The following is a 23,755-nucleotide window of genomic DNA, read 5'->3' on the forward strand; positions in this document are numbered from 1 at the left end:
CCAGGATGGTCTCGATCTCCTGACCTCGTGATCCGCCCGTCTCGGCCTCCCAAAGTGCTGGGATTACAGGCTTGAGCCACCGCGCCCGGCCACGCGCCAAGCTTTAATCCTCTTTTCATTTTGATCCAAGTTACCTTTCTCCTTAAACAAAAGTACTTTATTCATTTCCCAGGTGTATGTATAGCCACCGCTCAGAAATCTCTAATAATTAGGAGCAAGAGGAGCCTGGAAACTCCAGGTACAAAAATATCCCCAAGACATGATTTAGTCAATATGTCCAACATCCTTGCTCAACAAATTAACTGGGGTTATTGACCAGTAGAACTAATACTTGCTTTAAGAAAACCAAATTGGTTCTCATGATAAACACAGATAATTCTTATCTACAATTGAAAGGAGTTTCCATGTACAGTTAAACACAGATTCAGCAGCAATAGTTTTATAGTAGGAAATGGAAAAACTGAGTACAGTCCAATGAGAAATGGAGATAAAGAGGCCCTGAAAACAACACACACAGCAAGGACCTGGTGGTTGCTGTATTCTGTGAAGAGTGTATTATGTGCTAACATTGTGCAACACGTCTTGCATGTATTATATCTAAATTTCCCTCTGATCAACCTGATCAACATTTTACTGCCCTGAGCTATATTTTACAATTATGGAGACTGAGATGTTTAGCATTTTCTTTAGGTCACAAAATAGTCCTGTGAAGAACTGGAATTTAAACACAAGTCTGAGTTTGATTTTCTAATTTTGCCTTACTATTAATGTAATATTCTGGGAATGATCCTCTTCTATGGACAATGTTTTAAACATTGAGTTTGGAGTCAATTTAATTCTCCGTTCTACACATACTATAGGACATGATTACACATATGCTCTAAAATATATCCTATTTTAAGTGAAAAAAGTGCAGTAAAGTCTCTTTATAATAAAAAGAATTTCACTCACAAACCAAGAATAAGAGTAGAACCACTATTTAAAACAAGATTCAGCTATTTTAGTTTAAGACTGAAAAACATCCTTCATTAAGGTATATGCAGTGTTAATTTTTAAATTTGCTTGAGTATCCAATGAGACTGGGATCAGAAAAACACCACTGGTGCTGCTGCCAGTCCCAGGTTGAGACAGAGAAAACGTACTTATACAAGCTTTGTGATTACAGTATCTAAGTGTAGTTACCTAAGTTGCTAACACACAAAGCACCATATTCTGACCTCATTCACAAAGCTTCTGCATACTTCTGCCTTCCAGTATGTTTTGGCTTCTTGCTCTCTTGGGAAGTTTCAGAAATGGTGATCTGTATACCATGGCACCTCTGTGTAGGATGCAGAGCAACATCCCCTGGATTCACCTGCTAAGACTGGAAATAGTAAAGAGAACTGAGCCCCAATTAACGTCTGAGTCATGGCTCTATCTTTTCAATGATCCTTTGGAGAAAAGAAGGCCACATGTGATGGACAATTGGTAGTGAGCAGAAAAATGTCTCATCTGACGGGTTTGGTTTCATGATTGCTACTTCTAAGCCACTTCTTTGTGAGAACAAGGCACTGAAACCCAAACCCACTCTCTCGATACTTTTCTTTAAGAAAAGCAGTTTAAGATTTCTTCAAACTTGCAATTGTTCAGTGAGAAAGAACTTGCTTGAAATGAGAATTTGAGGATTAAGTTAACCCTCTCTAATTGCACAAGGCTTTAGTCAGAGGAATCTATGGCCTTTGCAGAGCAATGAAAATAATTGTTGGTGCCAATACACATAATGTCTGTATGAACTCAGCAGTATTATGAGGATCTGGGACTCTGGGATTATCTAGTTTAGGATCCAAAAGAAAACATTTGGAAATTACACTGCAAGCAATTGGAAATAAAGTTATTCATTCATTCAGTGGATATTTATTGAGTGCCTGCAATGGCAGGCACTGTTGTTAACTGTTTGGATATATCAGTGAACAAAACAGAATAGATCTCTGTCTTATCCCTGAAAGGACTTATATTCTAATTGGAGTGAAAAACAATAAATTATACATGCAATATATAAGCAGATTGTACAGTTTAGTAGAAGGTCTTAAATGCTATAGGAAAAAAGAAAAAGGAGAGCAGGGTAAAAGGAGAAATGTAGGAAAGTGTGGGAGATCAGGCTGTAGGATTGTAGCATGACATTCTTAAAGAATTATTCATGAAAATGCTACCTAATGTTACTTTTGAATATTAATGAACTATTTGTGTGTTATTCCAGGTCTTCTTAGAAGCAAACTATGAGAAGACCATGATGTGGTTTTGATGTCAAGTGAAGGAGAGAAGAAGGAAGAAAAACTGGATGAAAGGAAGTGTCTAGATTGCAGCACAGTTCTAAGGAGTTCCTCATTTCCCAGGAACAGACCTGTCTTAGCAACCCTGCCTCATTCAGTCATTGGCTGGAAGCAGTCCATGAAAACTTTGGCTGATCTGGTGATGTGTTTCAGAGCACCGCAGCTGGGGCCATCAGCCAATTACTGTCCTGTAATCAGAGACACCTGAGGCACATTCTGAGTTGACACAATTAATACAGTTTACCTCTCATATTTTTGGCAGAATATCATTTGTGCCCCCTTCCTCTTGTCATTGCACCTCGAAATTTTACTGGGAGCCAAACCTCCTTTCTGCTTGCAGCCTTGGTAGAACCATCTGGTGCTCTGCAAACCCTCACTGGAGGAATGGGCAAATCATCCAAAATGAAGCAATCAGTCTTTCTCTTCTGGTAATTTTAATCTTGATTTGATGAATCCGAAATCAAAAATGAAAGAAATTATGTTCATTCAATAATGAAGCCTGGAAAAAGCTTTCCAATTATTTTTGCTACCTAGACCTTACAGAACTACTGCTTTTTGTCTTTTTCAAGGCTCAGATTCTCATTAACTTCTTTGATTCGATAAGTTATGGCATATATTTTTCATTAAATTATTATTTTTGCTTAATATGATCAGAACCAATTTGTGTTACTTCTAAAGAACACTAAATACAAAATTGTATCTTTAGAAAAGAAGAGTCAAGATGTAACAGGAACATGCAGGATTTAGATGGCGTTGCACGTGGTCAAGTCCCTGGATTCATCTTCTAAGACTGGAAATAACAGTCAGTTACTTTGCCATTTACTTGCTGAATATTCTCAGGTATAATTTTACACCTGTTTATACCACATCTGCATACTGGATATATGGCTAACTCTCATGGTTTAGAGCTCTGAGGAGGTTGGGGTTAAGAGCTTTGAAGTATTATATGCATTTTAAATAGTTATATGAAGTAAGGGCTTTACTTGTATATGTAATGCTTTATTTATTTAACCATAAAAACAATCATGGATAATTATGGCTTAGTTTTAATATATCTTAAAGTTAGGTGGCAGTGTAAAGTGGATATTTGTTGCAATAATTTCTCTTTTGTGTATGTATGAAACATTTCATTGTTAAATGAAGGAAACACATATCACACATACAGTTTAAAAATGGAGAATTCAGTGTTTCTTTGAACATCTAATATAATGCTAAGGGGAAACCAACAAAGGCATTTCAGATTGCTTGAGTTAAAAAAGATCTTAAAGATGATGAGATGGAACTGTTTATTGTAAAGTGAAAATCATGAGTTCAGAGTGTCTCAGTAAACTGAAGTCAAAGATGTTAATTGTTGTAAGAGTTGGGACTAGACCTCAAATCATGTGACTCCCAGTTTCACAAGCTTTCTTGTGAAAACACAGTGCATTTCAACATATGTTAAAAGAAATTACCAAAGGAATCATTATCACAGGAGTGAATTATCTATTTTTGATATATTAAAAAGGAAAAATTATACTTCTATATATTGCTATTATTTTATAGATAGCATAAGCTAGGACATGTAACAAATTCAACTTTGATCAAGTCCTTTTTAAGAAATTAGTTTCAGAATTAGAATTTGTGTTTAAAAGGTTAGACAAATACAGTGAAATGAATGAAAAATATATCCTATGTAAGAAAGCAGAAACATTGAGATGAGAATTTGGAAACAGGAAAAGAAGAAAAAGAAATGGTTAAGGATCTCATGACAATTCTCCAGTGTATAAATATATGATTACAGTTTTAGGTGGCAATTTAGCACTTTCCAAGAATATGCAGACAACAAACATACTGAACGTTTCTTCCATTGTGCAAACTCAACTCTTAACGAAGACTTGTGAACACTGTGCCAGATTGCCCTGAGTCACAACTTGGCAGACATATGAAGCAAAACAGACATCTTCCTCAACTTACTGCTTCTCTCCCAAAATAAAGTGGACACCTCACTAGAACTTGAGGCCAAAACCCGGTGCCCAGGTAGGCGTCACTGTACTCAGACTACTCAGGTGAGGTATCAGCACCAATAAGCTTATCCTTGCATTACTCACCAGACATCTGCTCTAACACAGAAATCGTTTCGTGAAAAATAAATTTGTGCAAAACATTTTCCCATAGGATTATAGGCACTTTTCTACAACAGAAAAAAAAAAATACATTTTGAGACCATATGTGCCATTAAGAAATGAAAATTCAGAATCCTTCTAAACTGTGAGGGTTCCAATTGGGTATGCAACTTAACAGATTTGGTTATTCATCTTCAAAGGTCAGCAAACTTGTTCTATAAAGGACTAGAGAGTAAATATTTTTGGTTTTACAGCGCATATGGTCTCTGTCTCAACTACTCAACTTTGCTTTTGGAGTAACAGACAATACATTAAAAAATGAGCATGGCTGTTTACCAGTAGAACTTCATTTAGAAAAGCAGGCATCCTGCCAGATACAGGTCATAATTTGCCAATATTTGATGTAGAAGCCTAAAGATTACTGTATGCTGGGAGTTAATTCTTGATTCTTTAGAGATTTAAGAAGACTGTATACTACCAAAGTATTAAAGAAGCACTATTTGTTAGTGTAAAAATCATAGAGACAGTTTTGCTTGAGAAGGAGCCTAGACTATGTCATAGTGGTGTCTTGTAAAAGATCGTCCAATCAGACAACACTGTTTTCCTACATAAAGGCTAGTCATTTGCTTTCCATTTTGATATTGAGCATATAAGTAACTATCCTTCACTTGAAAAATAGCGTTGGCCATCAATGGCCTAGAGGGATCTCTGATAAGGCTTTTACTTCAAAATTCATGAGCGGAAGCTGCTTTGGGAATTATGGCACTGAGTAGGAGCTTTCTGAGCTGCATTACAAAGCAAAAGATATGTAAATCAGGAGTCTAAAGAAGTGAAATGGAGATATTGGTCTGAGTCTATACAGAGTCAGATCAAAGCAACTAGAATGTTAAAAACGTGAGAAATGTCCACTCTGGCTATCTCTTGCATGTGTGAAAAAGAATAGGTACTTTAAAAAAATCACTGTAGACATTATACAGAGTGTAACAATCTTAGGCGGTCAGCGATTTTTTTTTAACCTCAAAACACATTCTGAGTTTAATGTTTCTCCTTTTAATAGTATATTATCTTAGTAGCATTTTTAACAAGATTTATTTTACTGTTTCACTCCTAGTGTAGTTCTGAAAAGGTAATTTTTTTTAAATAGTGGAACATGATGTTTCAAAAGATAATCTAGGGGACTCAAAATTACGAAATCTTGGGAAAGTAAAGACTTCAAGAAAAATAGCTCTCCTTATCATAGAGGATATCAGCTCTCCAGTGATAACTTGCTTATATTGCCAATTGGTTAAGATGGTCCAAGTTATAAGTTATTTTTTTCACCTAAAGTCATTTTTTATAATGATGCTTCTTAGATCTTATCAACAGTGCTCTGTGAATTAGTACATGCTTAAACAAACACATGTAAATCAAAATCCACACCCTAGTCCTTTATCTTCTCTAATCTCAAAACAGATATAGCTATACACAACAAAGCATTAAAAAGTCAGATTAGATAGTTTCTTTAGATGCACAATTTAGAGTCATTCTTGATGCTTCCTTCTTTCTCATTCCCCAAAGTAAAGATGTTGCCAAATCTTGTTAATTCTAGTAGCTAAACCTCTGAAATTGGCTTTAAATGCGTTCACTCTTCAGTCTTCACTGGCTACAACCTAGACCAAGCCAGAGCTTCCTAACCTTAAGTGAGCATCAGAATCACCTGGAGTGCTTGGGAAAACACTTGAGTGCTGGGCCCCATCCCCAGATTTGATTTGTAGGTCTGGGCGGCACTCAATAAATTCCAGGGTAAGCTGATGCTGCTGGTCTTCAGATCACACTTCGAGTAGGACCTGCCTTAATGACCATCATCTCTTATGTGGATTACTCATATGGAGCAAAAATTTTCTTTGTCAAATGATATTTTCATCATGTGACTTTCCTGCTTAAAAAACTTTGACTGTACTAAGTTGACTCTCAATAGCCTGAGCATAGTCGACAAAATCCCAAGTGATCTAACTATGTTTACCTACCTTCTTCTATATGATACACAGCTATCTGCCCTCCAGCTAAACTGGCCCTCTCTCCACGTCTCAAATAAGACAGTCTCTCCCAAGAACTTTGCATACGTGGCTCTCTTTGACTAGAATGCTTTCATTCTTTCCTCCATGTAGTCAATTTCTACTCATCCTTCAAAAGTCGACTCAAATATCATTTCCTTGCTGAAGGTTTCCTTGAACTTCGTATTTGGTCAGATCCCCCTGTTATTGTCTACCATAGCAGCCTGCAACTTGCCTTCAAACTACCGAATATGTTTGTGTGATTATTTGATTAGTCCTTCTCTGTTAATAGACCACAAGGTACAGGAGGGCAAGGTTTATATTTTCCCTTTTCTTGTACTCTCTTATGTGCAAAACAGAGGGCCTGACCCAAACATAACAGGTACTCTAAACTCTGTGTTCAGATACTGAACAAAATTATTGTAAGATGAATTCAAACTTTGCAACGGTAATGCTATTGGTTACAAGAGTGACAATTAAAATTTACTGAGCACATATTATGTGTTAGACACTGTGCAAGGCACTTTACACTTCACTTAAGCCTATGAAACAGATGATATTACTGTTATTGCCATATTACAGAAGAGAAAACTGAGGCTTTGGAAGCTGAAGTTAATTGCTCAACATTACATAGTTCATAAGGGACAGAAGCCTTTTGGTCTGGTAGATATGAATGTAGACTCTGAGAGTCAATACAACAAGCATTTATGTGTTTCTTTATATTTTCTATAGTTTACTTTCTTTATCCAATCCTCTTAAATGCTTTTAAGAGCTAAATATTTCTGCTTGCCTCTTACAGGCAAGATTAGATATTGTAGGGTTAAACAGCTTGGCTAAGATCACCTACAGCACCTTGGTGACTGTGCAAGGACTCAAACTCAAGTCTTCATACACAAAGGTCATAATTTTTTCCAATCTAACCGGCTAGAAATGGTAAAAAATGCTTTCTATGATTTACTACATTTTTCTTCTCAAATATGCATCTGAAAATGTGAATTCCTTTGAACATCCTGCAAAGTTGCTGAAGGCCAACATTGGACTGCTTCTTAGAGTGCTCTTTCAGCCTTCAGAGATATTTACACGCCAAAGTTTCTAAGCAGAGTAAAATACTTATTCTTTTCACATTCAGAGAGGTCCCATTGTCTCCATCATCAGGCACGGGGATTTCTGAGTTGTGTGCAAGTTGCTGGCATCAGCTGCATTCTAGCGGCCGTCTTCTCAGGTGCTTTTCCCCGGCCTTTTCTTGCCAGCATGCTCAGGGGACACACTCACTTCTCTCAGCTGCCTTTTCTATTTACCTCCTCTCTGACTTTATTGGCCCAACCTCCCAGAGGCAGCTGTGACAGCCAGGACTGAGGCAGAGCAGAGAGATGTCAATGAATAACCCTTCAGACCGCCGTCCTCATGCCGGAATTAAAATACCTTAGAACAACCCGGTCACTTCCCATACAAACAGATGTTAATTTATCAACCCAGTAGAAACTTCCAGAACACCAATCCCTCTCTCTGTGTAAGATAGAGAATTGAAATATGTTTTCTAAGTAGAGAAAAAGAAAATATTCCAGCAAAGGAATTAATGTCTAGAAACAGAAAGAAAAGTGAAGGGTGAGGTCAGAGGTCTTTCTTGGGAGGAAAGGTAACCATAAAGTTGAAACAGAAAAGCAAAATGAGTTTATGTGAGAATATAGAGAGATGTATACAACATCTCAAGGTTATTCTAACATGGAAGCAGTATAGGGCTTCAATTGAAACAGCAAGGAAAACTATTTATTCATTCGCCCATTCAGCAAATAGCATTTACTATATATCAGGAACTATTCTAGGCACTGTAGATAACAAGATTAATATGGTACCAATGTCACCCTCAAACATGCGTAATGAAACAGAGATGTATAAAGAGAAAGTGATAACACAAGGTGGTGCCTACTGTGATGCATGGAAACATCGTGTGAAACAGAAGGTCATAGTTGAAAGCCTCACAGATAAAATAGGCTTGAATTGAATCTCATAGTTTTATTAGCTTAATGTGAGGATGGAATTTGGGAGTGGGGAGTAGCATTCCTGGCAGGGGGAACACCGAGTACAAAGGCACAAGGCAAGTTAGGATATGGAAGATCTTTAAAAAACAATACTATAAAATAATTAGGCTGAAGTCTGGGATATGCTGACATGGGAATGATGAGAAATGAAGGGAACAGGGATAGAAAAAGGGAAGGATGAGTTTAAAGATATTATAGGCTGGCACTAGTTCATAAGTGGCTTTATATGCCAGAGTGAAGAGTTTTTATTTATCCTGAAAGGCCATGAGGAACCCCTGAAGGCTCTGTCATAAGACAGTAGCATGTGTTTTGTGGAGAGGCACACTTGGGGATTGCAGGACACACTTTAGGAAGACAACTTTGGAGACAGTGAGGAGAAAAGACTTGAGGGTGCAGAACTGGAGGTTGGTCTACAGATTGAGAGGAGTTATTATAGCTCTGTACCAAAATTGTGAGGGTCTGACCTAAGACAGTGTCAGGAAGGATGAATTTCTGGTGCCAGTGATTGTGTAAATTTGATGGATGACGTAGAGTAAAGGCTCATCACTGAAAAATAAAGCACTATTTTAATATAATTGTAGCCAGTCGATATATAATTATTCATGCTGCTAGTATAGTTTAAGCATGTGTAAATGATGTAACTTTTTGTGTTGATTTTCTAATTTCTGTTCAACTCAAGAGACATAGATCCTCTTGGCTAAGACCTCACAGAACTTTTGTGAGATCTCATTGAAGATGGATAGATATTCATGGCTTTCTGATAAGGTAAGGGAAAACTAGAAACCAGCCCACAGGTCAGGGTTCAGAGTTAGCCAAGGGCCAAGCATTAGATTCCAGGCTCCTTAATGTGAGGTTCTGAGGATCTAGCACTCTGGGAAATTGGAGTAGGCAGGTTCTTCTGGTGGGAAGAATGTCAGGGGTCGAAAGAATATTCATTAAATGGCTATGATGTAGAAGGCCACCCTCATGGGCATGCGGTCTGTGCAGTCACATAGACCCCACGCTTAGAAGGGCCCCATGCTTTCATTTAACGCTCTGCTGGTGCTGTCCTGAAATTTTTAGCAAGTTTTTAACAAAGGCATCTGCACTTTCATTTTGCAATGGCCCCTGCACATTATGTGGCTGTTCCTGATAATGTATGATGAAAGGTGGTTATCTCATTTGGCCATTCATAAGACATCTATGAGGATGATACTGGATCTCTATTTTAGAGAAGATCAAGCTGAGGCTCAAACAAGCAAAGTCACTGAACTAGAATACATACTTACTGAATGGTAGAGAGCCGAGATTCTACTCTAAAACTTTCTGATTCTAGCTATTATTGAGCTAGTCCTTCCTTGATAGTTTGTCAGTCACTCACCCCAAGGGGTATGTATAGTGCCTGGCATGCCTACCATCCACCGCCATAGACTAAGGGCTTCCTAGGTAGAAAGCTTAGGTTTGCCAGGTGCATGAGCATAACTTAGTATTTCAGAGTACAAGGGGTCAGGAGTCAGAATTGTCAGGACTTGGATTCCAGCCCTCCCACTTAACTTCTCTGTGAATCAATATCTTTAACTGTGCAATACGATAGTAATAGGATATACCTCAAAGGGTTGAGGAGAGGATTAAATTGAAGCAACAACACAGGCAAACAGCAGAGCACAGAACTTGGCCCACAGTGAACGCTCAGTAAATGTTAGCTGTTTCTATTTTATGAAGTTGTCTGTGCTAAGTCAGGAAGGTGCTGAGGCTGACTTTGAAGAAGTGAAAGTATGGAGGAATCTAGTTAGGCAGTATCGCTGAACGCTAAATCTAAGCAGAACAAGCTAAGCTAAGCAGTTTCTGATGAATGCACTGCAACCTGATCTCTACGTTTGTCTCACTTTCTTCTCATCATTCTGGCTGCAGAGTGTGGGTCAGTGAAGAGCACTTCAAAAACTGGACTTACTTAAAACCTCTGCTCATTGATTAAACAATGCAACTTTAGTCATGACCATAGAAAAAGAACAGGAGCCTGAGCAGCTCTCTCAGATAAATGAAAAGAAGAAAAGAAAGACAGCCTACATTTACAAATACAAAGCTGATGTGCAAACAGAAAGATAAACTGCAAGGCAGACTCTCCATACAGGCTGCATGTGCTACCTTCAGTGCACATACTTTCTGAACCCTTTGCCTTCCTGCTACCATGACTTTGAAGTTGTCTTCCATAAATGCATTTGTGAGATTCACCTCCTGAATGCAAAAGGCCTAAGAGGCAAATATAAAATATTAATCTCCTATCAAGACTGAAAAAATATATTGGAGAATCTTTAAAAAATCTTTTGCCAAAACATAAAGAACAATGCATGCTTTCTATTTGAGGGCATGCAAAGTCTCAGTAAGGCTTCAGATGAATCAAGCTGGAGAAAGCAACTGAGAATAGTCACAATAATATGACCCAATGTTTTCAAATACACTTAGTTGAAGGAAGCATGGTAACTGTTTGGTGGCCCCATAGACTTTACGAAAACTGCAAATTTTACAAGCGTCAGAACCAAATGCTCTTTTGCCTGTTGCTACACACACACTCATCCCCAAATGTGTTTCTAAGAAACTAGATATTGAAGTTGTACAACACAACTGCACATTCTTTGACACTCTTCTTATCAAGAGGTAGAATTTTGGTCTCCTTTCCGTGAATCTGAGTGGACTTGTGTCTGCTCCACTCAGTATGGTATGGCAGAAGTTATGCTATGTAACTTCTTAGATGAGATCACGAAAATTCTTGCAGCTTCTGCCTGGTTCATGAAACACTAGACTACCAGACTAGTGACTACCCAACCCACCATGCGGAAGAGGACACGGGTAGGCACTGTGGTTCATGGTCTCAACTGATCTCAGCCTTTCAAGATGCCATACATGAATGAAGCCATCTTATACCTTCCAAACAGATGCATTTCCCCACTGAACACCACCAAATTCCAACCTCTGCTAACTCCACATGGAAGGAGAATTAGCCACCAATGGCCAACTTAAATTCCTGACCCACAAAATTGTAGGATATAGTTATTGTTAAGTTGCTAGGTCCTAATGTAGTCTGTCATAACTGGAACACTAGACAAACTATTTTGAGTTTCCTGGACTCTACAACCCAGTGAGTAAAAATATGGTCATATATATTACACAGGAAAAATATTACAAGGTCTCACATTCAGGAAACCAAGTCTCCTTGGGGCTCTTCACAAATACTTCTAACACTCAGAGGAAATGTCCTTATAATCCAGTCCTTTTGGCTTCCAAAGAAGTAAGAATCTAAGTTTTATACTGTCCTCCAGGCTCACTTGGATGCATTCAGTTGCTGCCAAGGCTACCATATATATAAGCCTAATGCCCACGGTGCTAATGACTTTAAGATTCTCAACAGCCTGAGGAGAACTTTATAAAAAAATATTGCACTTGTGCTGTTGTATTGCCTTTCTCTCGTCTTAGACTCTGGTTTGAATCAATGGGAGGGCTAGGTGAGAAGATAATTTTGTTTTGCTCAGAATGATCTTTCCTTTCTCCCCAGGTCTCACTCAATCTTAGAATAAACTATCTTTTTATTTTGTGTGATCTCAAGCCTGGTTTCTCTAGCTCTTGATAAAATTAATTCTTGGTTCTTTAGACGTGGTGAAATTCTAAAGCAACTACAAGTGTTGTCCGTGCTGGGAACTCTGGTATTCACAAAAACATTCATTTGGATACAACACATTCTATTTAAAAGTACATTCTTGCTGTTGTTCATTTATTAAATGGGTGGGCATGACATCTTTTGCTCTGAAATTTGTAGTTACCTGAAAACATTCCATATTCTATGCTATGAACCCACTACTTAACAGCCAAGTGGGGAAGTCACATGTGCCTCAAATTTAAAATTGTTATTTTGGCAATACTCTGAAATTTTACAACCCAAATCATTGTCTCTTTTACTATTTTGAGTTCCAACTCTGAAATAACTAGATGACATAATCAAATATTCTAAAAATCTTCCAGAGTCATATTGAATAACTAAGTGTAAAAGAACTCATTAAGAATATCTTCTTAGTGTTAGAAGTGAAATAATGGATGAGAAAGATATCTACACTGAAAGCTATACAACACTGATGAAAGACACTGAAGAGGAGACAAATAATGGAAAGATAGTCCATGCTCATGGATTGGAAGAATTAATATTGTTAAATGTCCACACTACCCAACACAATATATAGATTCAATGCAATTCCTATTAAAATCTCAATAACAATTCACAGACAGAAAATAATCCTAAAATTCATATGGAACCACCAAAGACCCAAAATAGTCAAAATAATTCTGATTAAAGAAAAAAAAAAGGTTGCAAGCATCTGACTTCCTGATTTAAAATTATATTATAAAGCTATAGTAATAAAAAAGTAATAGTGCAGGCATTAAAAACAGACAAAGAACAGGGAGACAGAATAAAAGTCCAGATATAAATCCAAACATATACAGTGAACCTAATTTTGACAAGGACGTCAAAAAGACACAACAGAATAAGGAAAGCTCTTCAATAAATGGTACTGGGGAAAAAAAAAAACTGGACTTCCACATTCCAAATAATAAAATTGGATCCATATCATATACTATGCACAAAATTCAACTCAAAATCAATAAAAAAACTAAATATAAGACCTGAAACCATAAAACACTTAGAAGAAAACATGGAGGAGAAAAAGCTCCTCTCCAGGACATTGGTCTTGGCAATGATTTCTTGAATCTCACACCAAAAGTTCAGTCTACAAAAGCAAAAATTAAATAAACAGGACTATGTCAAACTAAAAACCTTCTGCATAGCAAGGGAAACAGTCAACAAAATGAAAAGGTAACCTACAAATTGAGAAAAAAAGAATTGCAAACCATACATTGGATAAGAGGTCAATATCCAAGATTGATAAAGAACATGTACAACTCAATGTCAAGAAAACATATACACAAATGAAAAATAAGCAAAGGACTTGAATAAATACTTCTCCAAAGGTGACATAAAAATGACCAATAGATATATAAAATGGTGTTCCACATCACTAATCATCAGGGAAATGCAAATTAAAAACACTATGCAATATCATCTCACACCATTAGGACGGTTACTATCAAAAAGACAGGATAACAAGTGTTGGCAGGGGTATAGAGAAAAGGGAACCCTTGCAAACTGTTGGCAGGAATGTAGACTGGTGAAGCCATTATGAAAAACAGTATGGGGGTTCCTAAATAAATTAAAAATAGAATTGCCATATGACCCAGAAATATATGCATACACACACACACACACACACACACACACATGAATATTATTCAGCCTTAAAAAAGGAGGACATCCTGCCATTTGTCACAACACAGATGTGACTTGGAGAATATGATACTAAGAGAAATAAGCCAGACACAGAAAGAAAACTTGTATTATCTCACTTATATATGGAATCATAAGGTGAAAAACAGATCAAACACATAAAGACAAAGAATAAAACAGTGGTTACCATTGGGGTGGGGAGAAGAATTTGGGGGGATGCAGTTCAAACCATAGAAAACAGCAAATATGCAGTATGAACAAGTTGAAAGATCTAATGTACAACAAGACGACTATAGTTAATAATAGTGTGTTGTACTTGGGATTTTTGATAAATGAGTAGATTATAGCTGCTCTTGCCACAGGGGTGGAAGTGGATAACTATGTGAGATAATGGATATGTTAATCTGTTCCACCCAGTAACCATTTTACTATATATACACATATCCTATAGTGTCATATATATCTATATAAAATATACACAATAATTTTTTTAAGTAAGTAATGTTTCTTACTGTAACTGTCTGTCATGAATAGCTCATTGTAAAAGAGGGAGATCATGAAGAAATTTGCTTCCTTTTCACTTTTATCACGATCTGAAATCGTAAGACTGACTATGAATATACCCGATTCAGACAGCTTATGTGTACACTTGTGTGAACACAGCGTTTTGCCCAAAGAGCAGTATTAATACTTCTGGTGGTACACAAGATTATTTTAAGTGGAAAACATAAATATCTTACATTTGAATATGTACATATTAGTTAAAATGTGTATTTGAAGCTAAAATATGCAGCTAGCATATAAAACTTATCTTTAGACATGTTGGTGGATAAAATACCACCAGATCACCAGATGTTTCCCCATTTATTTCCCTTGCTCGCTCCCCTTTTCTCCTCTTACTATCTGTCGCGATTCCTCCTTCTTTTCCTCTACCCATCCCAATGCTAAAGAAGCCTCTTCAGCCCTCCCTATTTCCATACACCAGTTTTTGTTTATTCAACAGCTTAGTTCAGCTTGAAATTTGCTTGTAAACAGAGATTCCCTCTTTGGAAATATTCTCCCTTTAAAAAAAGGCAGTTAATTATAAAAGAATTGGTTTTGTTTTAACAAGTGTGTGTGTGTTTGCGTGTGCATGTGTAAACACATATACATATAGGCATATATATATGTACTATATATATGTATATGTATCCATATATCCATATCGCAAACAATTGAAAACCTAACATGTTAAAAAGAATGGGCTTTTTGGGGCATTTTACTATGTCCTCAGATAATTAAATTTTAAAATGTAAAAATAAATAAATTGAAGCGCATCAATTTGTAAATAAATCAATCTGTAAATAAAATAAGGAACAATGACTGGGGCAACAAATTGGGACCTGTTCATGACATAACATTTAGACCTGTGTTTAAGTCATTTTCTACATCATAGTTTCCTCATCTGTAAATGGGAAATAACCCATATTTATTTGAAGGGTTACTGGGAAAATTAAATAAAATAACGTACATGCTGGTTGGCATAATAAAATTGATTAGGTCTATTATTACTTGGATTTCCAGTATACTTTTTACTTTTCTGATTTTAAAAAACTTAAGACCAATGTTTTCATTTAATATTTATTTATGTTTGCCTTCTATTTGAAATTAGTGATCCTGGTTTTGCATTCAGGGTAGTGGCTTAGTTTTCTTTTGCTTACAATTTATTTAAGTAAAATAAAACAGTGAATCAGAATAAAGACAAACATCAAATAAGCAATAGCTCAGGAGGTATACACACAGAAATGGCAAACCTTGATGGTGACGTGAGAATGAAAGCGTTTGTGAGTAAAGAGTTATCCACAACCTTATCAAAACCCAAGATTCTCTTTTAAATAGCTGTATTTCCCTTTTTACTATCTAGAAATAAAAATCATCATTATAAAACTTGCCTACCTACACACATTATTTTCAGATATATACACACACACACACACACACACACACAGAGAGAGAGAGAGAGAGAGAGAAACAGAAAATAAAAATGAAGTCATTTACTCTGATAAAATATATCTCAACAAGAAATGCTCAGGTATGACCAACTAGAGCAGAAGATATAATAAAACAGTTGCATAATTGGACCAGTATGTAGAATCACTGCAAATGCTATGCCTCTGAGTGCAGAATACCTGAATATGTGCTCCATCAGACCAACAAGTGTTGTGAGCCACTAATAAGATTTTCTTACATGGTGAAATTCTGAACGTGATAAAGTTCAGTCTTCACTCACTTACACTACGGTTTTATTCTTGAAAATTCAGTGGGAAATAAATCCTTTCAAAAAGTACTCTGTATGTTAAGTTCAGGATTCAGGTAATTAGAAACCAGTGTTTCACCTCCTGGAAAGTCTGACTGGGCATTAGACAGTTACGCAAGAAACTGGACAATTCTTCAATTGCAAGATCATTCCACACATTACAGTATATTTAGCAACTCAATCTTGCCCAATAAATGACAAAAGCATTCTCCTAATTACTGAGTCAAAAACCTGCAGAGATTTGCAGACTTCCCCCGGGAGATGGCAGCATCTCCACCTCCACAGAGAATCAGTGGCTTAAGATCAAGGACCTTGAAGTCAAGCACGAATGTTTATGCATTTGGGTTGTTTTTTTATTTACTAGTTTGTAATCTTGGGCAAATGACTTAATTCCTAATCTATTCAATATAAATGTAACTAGACGTTTTAGGTTGAATTTTATCTTCCCCAAAAGATATGTTGCAGTCTAATCCCCAGTACCTCAAAATGGGACCTTTTTGATGATAGGGTCTTTACAGAGGTAAGTTAAAAGGAGGTCGCTAGAGTAGGACCAAATCCAATGTGACTGATGTCCTCATTTAAAAGGGAAAATGTAGACACAGACCATTACATAGGGAGATCTGTATGTAAAGGTGAAGGCAGAGATCTGGGTGACACTCTACAGGCCGAGGATCACGAAAGGTTTCCAGCAAACCACCAGCAGCGAAGTGAGAGGCATGGGACAGATTCTTCCTCATATCCCTCAGAAGAAACCAACCTAGCTAACATCTAGATGGGCTACTAGCTTCCAGAACTATGAGATAACAGATTTCTGTTGTTTAAGTCACTCAGTTTGTGGTACTTTATAATGGTAATCCTAACAAACTAATATACCACAATAATATTTTTTGCAAAATTGGCAATATTATCCTAAGAACAACCTTAAATCTTTGTTCTCTACATTTTTCTTTCCAGGAAACTGATGATATTGGACCTACTAATATGCAAATAGGTTGGAAAAAATAAGCTTTCTGTAGAGAGGATAGATATGTTAAGATGAACATATAAAAGCTAAGGCTGGTAGGTCCAATCATGACGGTCTTTCATGCTATTAGAGAAGACACAACTCGTTGATATTAAAGTTCTGCCAACAAGCTAGAGTGAGGAAGAAAACAAATAGGACATGACATCTCAGCGTGTCCATTCTCAGCTTGAAGGATAACAAGAACAAACAAGGAAAACCAGAGATGATCTCCCACTATGTGGTTTTATAGCTCTGAAGCACGGAGAAATTGTGTTGGATAGCTTTTCCCTATCACTTTTTCTGTAAGGTCAGGAGAGCAATCATAGCATTAAGGAACAAATAGGCAGCGCAGCACAATCACAGAATGTCAAAATGTATCTGGGTAGGATAAGATAAGCATCTGCTTTCTAAAGCATATTAAAAGAAAATGATCCTTGAAAAAAGGAAGGAGGACACTTTAAGTCATAAGCATATTTTTTAAAACCAGAAATCCAGACATATTTTAAAGTACCCATAGGCTAATAATCAATTTCAATTCCCTTCAGCAAGTATTTGCTAAGAAACTACCATCTTAACAACGCTGAAACCCCAGGCTCCAGGCACTGGGGATGTAGACGTGTGCCTTCAAAAGCTCACAACTGCATTTACAGGCAGAAATTTATATAAATAGTTATAATGCAGTATGATTAGCCTAGGGTAGACGGCAATTTTCAGTCTAGTAACTGGATCAATTAGTTTTCTTAGAATGTCAGACAATTCCCCATGGTGACTAGCTTAAAGGGAATTGGTGCCTTTAATGATTTCTACTCAAGTGTGTCTAAGGTTGCAGAGACATCTTATTAAAAAACTGGGCTCAAGAAATTCTTGCTCCCACCCTGTACGCCATACTTTCTACCTATCTAGCCTATAAGTCTCCATTGTTTGGTCCTGACACTTAGATTTGGATACTGTGAAGTGGCTTAAAAAGGAAAATACTTGTACGGATTTGGAGTGACCTACACAAGGCGCCTATCTTTAGAAGGACAAGTCTGCAGTCAGCGGATATTTCAGACAAAGGAAATCCTTTCCGCTTTGTTCCACCGGATGGCAGCTTTATCACTCCCTGCCAGTCTGCATTCTCAGCAACATCCTCCATTTTCTTTTATCTCAGGCCTCCTTTCAATGATTATGGTATAACTACATAGAGCTGGAATCCTTTTGTTTTATCATATTTGCTATGTAGGCCTTATGTATTGACACTGGGAAGGACACGATGGTCTGAACTGTGTTACCAATGCCAACGAATTGAGGTATCCTGTCCCAAAGAGATAGTCTCCAATACTTCATAACTACTGTATATCCAAAATTCACATCATCAGGGAATATCCTCCAAGGAAAAATAACTTACAAAAGGGGATGAAATTTCCATATGCAGGCTCTTCTTGACATTGATCTCAATACCTCAAAGTAATGAGAGTAAGATATAGAAGCCAGGGATGGTGCTAAGCGTCTACACTGTACAGGACAGCCTTCTACCACAAGAATTACTGGCCCAAAATATCAACAGTGGCAAGTCTGAGAAACCCTGAGTTAGAGTATAATTTAAATATTGTTACACAAAGACCCCAAAATAAGTGACTCAAACAAGATAGAAATGCAACAAAACAAGATAGAAACTTTGTTGTCTGGAGCGGAAAGTGGATCTGCAAACATACCCAGGTTCCTTCTGTCTTGTTGCTCTGCATTTCATTATGTTATTGTCCTTGTCAAATGGTTGAAACTGGCTTTCCAGCCTTGTCTTAACTTTTCATTTTGAAGGGAAGGAGTAAACATTATTGTAATATTGTTATAATGAATAAAAGGTGGAACTATCTTTTTTTTTTAGAGCCAGTAAATAAACTTTAGCAACATCTTAGCCATTATTGTTTCTATTTCAAATATACAATTCCTTTTCTTCTTTTAATTTAAGTTTATTTCATTTTAAGTTCCAGGATACATGTGCACGATGTGCAGGTTTGTTACATAGGTAAACGTGTGCCATGGTGGTTTGCTGCACCTATCAGTGAAACATTCCTCTTGAAAACCAGCAAAAGACAAGGATGCCCTCTCTTACCACTCCCATTCAACATAATATTGGAAGTTCTGACCAGGGCAATCAGGCAAGAGAAAGAAATACAGGGTATTCAAATAGGAAAAAAGGACATCAACCTGCCTCTGTTTGCACATGACATGATCCTATATCTAGAAAACTCCATTGTCTCAGCGCAAAAGTTTCTTAAGCTGTCCTAACTTTTTAACATATGCATATTAGTTTGCTTGGGCTGCCATAAGAAAATAACATGGACTAGGTAGCTTAAACAATGGAAATTTATTTTATCGCAGCTCTGGAAGCTTGATGTCCAAGATCACAGGGCTGACAGGTTTGGTTTCTCCTAAGGCCTCTCTTCTTGGCTTGCAGACAGCTGCCTTCCTGCTACATTTTCATGTGGTCTTTCTTTTGTGTGTGCACACCCTCAGTGCCTCTTCTGCTTCCCATGAGGACTCTAGTCATATTGGATTAGGTCCCCACCCTTAGGGCCTCATTTAACACTAATTATCTTTTTAAAGGCCCTATCTCCAAATACAATCATTTGGGGGTTATGACTTCAATATATGTACTTTCTAGGGCACAGTTCTGTCCACACCATGGGGAAGGGAAAGGAGATAAATTAGAGAACAAACAATTTCCCTTTCAGATATTTTACCCAGAGATTGCACAAATATTCCTTCTCATATATCTTGGCCTAAAACTTAGTCACAAGCGCAACCTAATTACAAATAAGACTGGGAAATATTTTTTCTAGTTTGGTAGCCATGCACTAGCTAAAACTCAGAGGATTATGTTACTACAAGGGAAAAGGAAAGCTATTAAAGAAAAAATGAGAATTTTGGATACTGATAAAATATTAGTTTGCTCTAATTTTTGATCTAGCATTTCTCCCATTTCTCTCTCTTTAATTTACCTGAAGTACCGGGTCCATTTGCTAATGATATGTATTCCTACATAGAACCCAAGGACTGCGGACACCTTACACACCCCTAGATCCTCTTTCATTTAAAAGAGAGTCACAAAACTGCAGCCACAAGAAAATACCTAGTATTTCCCAGGGGCAGTTTGGAGCCCAGGAAAATTTACTCTAACATGAGATGCTATGTGTCTCCCGTTTTGTGTTTAGAATTTAAGAGAATAGTGAGAAAGACTCTGTGGCTAGGTAACTGGAAAAGAAAATGTATATGCCGATTATTTTTTTTAACTGACTTCCTTTTTTGCAGGGAACACGCAGATCTCTGTGTTTAATGACTGGAATTGAGATGTAGCTCTTTAAGGCATAAAATTTGAGAAAAACTCCTGGATAAAAGTTGTTAATACACAAATAACCTATTATACAGAACATATATTTTAAGAATTACCAAAATATAATAGTAACATACTTTATTTTAACATATATTAACTCAGTTAATATATGTTAACTATTCATTGACATTGAACAGTTATAATTCTAATTCAAAATTTCTAGGCAGTTTATGCTGCTAATGGTAAAAACAAGGCTATCATGCAAGTCATTTGTGAAACTTCTATAACAGGCTGCATGTATATGAAATGCCATTAAGCCTTAATGGAGTCGTGGAGCAATTACTAGGTTGAAAGAAGACAGCCTTTCAAACTACTCTCCAGTGAGCACCAAAGAAAACCAACTCACCATTTTTCTTGTAGAACATAATTTCTCCTTTGAATTCTGTTTTCTCCTCCAGTGACTTTTCTATTTGAAGCATCAGTTGCTCATTGGTTTCAACCCCAAATAAGAACTTGCAGCTACAACTCTTCTGCATGACTTCAGTTCGGGCAAATCCAGCAAGCTCGCAGAAGCCATCGGAACAGTAGACTATAGGGAAACCCTTAGCCACCTGGGCATTGGCGAGGATGAAGTTGCTATCTATAGAAAAACAAGGAGAAGATACTCAGCAACTAGATAAGTATGAGAATTTATACACAATTCCTGTATAAATTACCAGCATATGTGTTTAGCTAACTGCCAAAAGGCACGTTCTGATGTGCAGCAGTGGAAAAGACACACTCCAAAACATAAAATGGACTTGACCAGCAGAAGCATGCATTAAGTTCTGACTTAGGCTTGCATTTTGAAACACACTGTGGAAGAAACATACGTGTTCACTGGTCTGCTTTGTGGCACCTACCATCTAGTTGGCAGTAAGGGATGATGCTTTTGATCATGGCTTCTGGCTTCATATACTGAATCTGCCATGTAATGTATAGGTGAACTTGAAAAAGTTACTCAAGAACTCTAAACCTCAATTTCCTTAGATCTGCTTTCCCCAAAAGCAAATCCTGAGACTAAGATTTGAGCATAATTAGTTTATTTGGGAGGTGATTCCAGGAAGAAAGCAAGTAGTAAATTGAGATAGAGAAGAGATGAAAGAAAATAAAGAGTAAGTTAAAAAGGGGTTCAACTGCTGTAGGCAAAATATATGGGTCCTGAAATAATTGTGAGGAGTACAACTAAAGGTTGTCACACAAAGGGAAGAGAAAGCAGAAGTATTTACCCACTAATGTCCACACATAATTGGTTAAAGTTCACTCCTGGGATGTCAATATGTTGGCACTTCTGACCTACCCACTTGAGCTAAGTGCACTCTCGAGAGATCACTCTGGCAGAAAGATGCCAGAAAACAGTGGCATATAAGGAAATGGTCTGGATACGATCTCCAAGTGAGTCAAGGTGACATTGGCAGGGCAATGACCAGTATGCTACAATAATAATAATGTTGTTTACTTCATAGGTGAGTTGTAGGAATTAATGAGATCATGCATATTATGTGCTTAGTGAAGTGTCTGGCACAAACAACTACTTAATAAAAAATTGTTGTTAAGAGTGCTATTCAGGCTAGACGTGGTGGCTCACACCTGTAATTCCAGCACTTTGGGAGGCCGAGGCAGGTGGATCACGAGGTCAGGAGTTCAAAACCAGCCTGGCCAACATGGTGAAACCCCATCTCTACTAAAAATACAAAAATTAGCCGAGCGTGGTCGTGGGCCCCTGTAATCCCACATACTCGGGAGGCTGAGACAGGAGAATTGCTTGAAACCGGAAGGTGAAGGTTGCAGTGAGTCAACATTGTGCCACTGCACTCCAGCCTGGGCAACAAGAGCAAAACTCAATCTCAAAAAGAAAAAAAAAAAAAGAGTGCTATTCACATATTTATGGTTATAATATTAACACAAAAGACTTAGAGGACAATCAAAATAGTAAACTATTAAGTAATCAGTAAGAGTAAACTATTATTAAGTGCTTAGAAATAACTCCTGGGGGAGAGACAGTCAATACTCAGAGAAGGTTTCCATGGGATAAATGTTTTGAGATTTAATTTGAATATAATGTCAACAGGGAGAAAAGAAAGGATGCATATTGGAGATGGGGTTTAAGATAAGGCATTCATAAAATGTGTTGGTGGGTGACTTTTAGGGTCACTATGAATGAATTAGATACTATTATCAAATTAATCATTCATACATGAAACAAATGTTGGACACTGGTATACCAACAGTGTTAGAGACTGGGATTTTAAAGATAAAGATAAAAATGGAAAAACTACAGTATAAGCTGTTAATTTGTTAAAAAAGCAAGATTCAGTATAGTATGTTATTATATGAGCTATTTATCTGAAATAAATATATATATATGCATATGTGTATGCATACCAAACATGAAATGTTTTTGTATACCTAAAAATAAATGGAATCTGGTAATTGTGTTGTCTCTAGAGAGAGTAACTATAGGCAGAGGTAGGAAAACACTTATTTTTCCCATACACCCTACTGTACCTTTTGAATTTCATCACACATGCTTTATATATTGCCTATTCACAAAACAGTAAGTTTAAATGAGGTTTGCAGCGGACAGACTATCTTTCCTGCCATGCGAAAGAAGGTACTCCAGCTACTTCTTGATGGCCAGCAGGAGAAGCACTGAAAATCTTTTCCATTTGTTTCTCCATTTCCTTTTAAGCTTTTGTTGTTTGTTTCCAAACATGGTCCACCATCGGCTGGCAAAACCAACTCCACTCTACTCAGCTTTGCTCCAATCAGCGCCTAACCCCAGAGTACCAACTATAGTGTAAGCATCAGCATCCCGCCTCCACCCAGCTGGCTTTTCTGCCTTCCCAGCCACTCTCTCCCTCTGAAAGCATGAGCTAGAGACACACACTGAGAAACTCCCATTATACATTGTTTTGAAGCCACAGGAGTGAATTATATTACCCTAGACTCATAATTAATTCTTTCACACGTTGCTGAATCACTTATTGACTATACATTGTATGTTGGACTTTGTTTCAGATGTGGATGTAAAAAGTTCATTAGATGTGGTCCCAGTCCTTAACAATCACATAGTTATAAACCTGTGGGAGTCTCCAGAGGGGGGTACCCTCCTACTGGGGGTTGTAGTCTCAGTCTCATCAACTCGGCACAGCTTTGGGTCCCTTTAACAATAGTGTGTGTCTCCCCTCAACTCCATTTTGAAATTTTGGCTGGAAGATTACTTAGAAAATGTAAATACATAGCATTGACAAAGTACTAAACATCTTTAAAAAAGCTTTAAATGCACTTTCAGAAGCCATTTTTCAGTTGA

General features: G+C 37.2%; 1 protein-coding gene across 1 annotated transcript in view; it reads right to left on the reverse strand.

Moving 5' to 3' along the window:
* LOC105541221 (potassium voltage-gated channel subfamily H member 8-like) overlaps positions 1-21,342 on the reverse strand; it is a gene marked incomplete at its 3' end in the record, with an annotated part of 27,969 nt that extends 6,627 nt beyond the window's left edge. Inside the window, exons 1-2 of the mRNA XM_011982147.1 lie at positions 21,306-21,342; positions 20,810-21,043 (exon numbers count right to left, since the gene is read on the reverse strand). Of these exons, the coding sequence (XP_011837537.1) occupies positions 20,810-21,043; positions 21,306-21,342 (271 nt within the window). The remainder of the gene's footprint in view (positions 1-20,809; positions 21,044-21,305) is intronic.
* Between the last annotated feature and the right edge of the window lie 2,413 nt (positions 21,343-23,755).

This window comes from Mandrillus leucophaeus, unplaced genomic scaffold (assembly GCF_000951045.1).
Source record: "Mandrillus leucophaeus isolate KB7577 unplaced genomic scaffold, Mleu.le_1.0 Scaffold2352, whole genome shotgun sequence".
NCBI lineage: Eukaryota > Metazoa > Chordata > Mammalia > Primates > Cercopithecidae > Mandrillus > Mandrillus leucophaeus.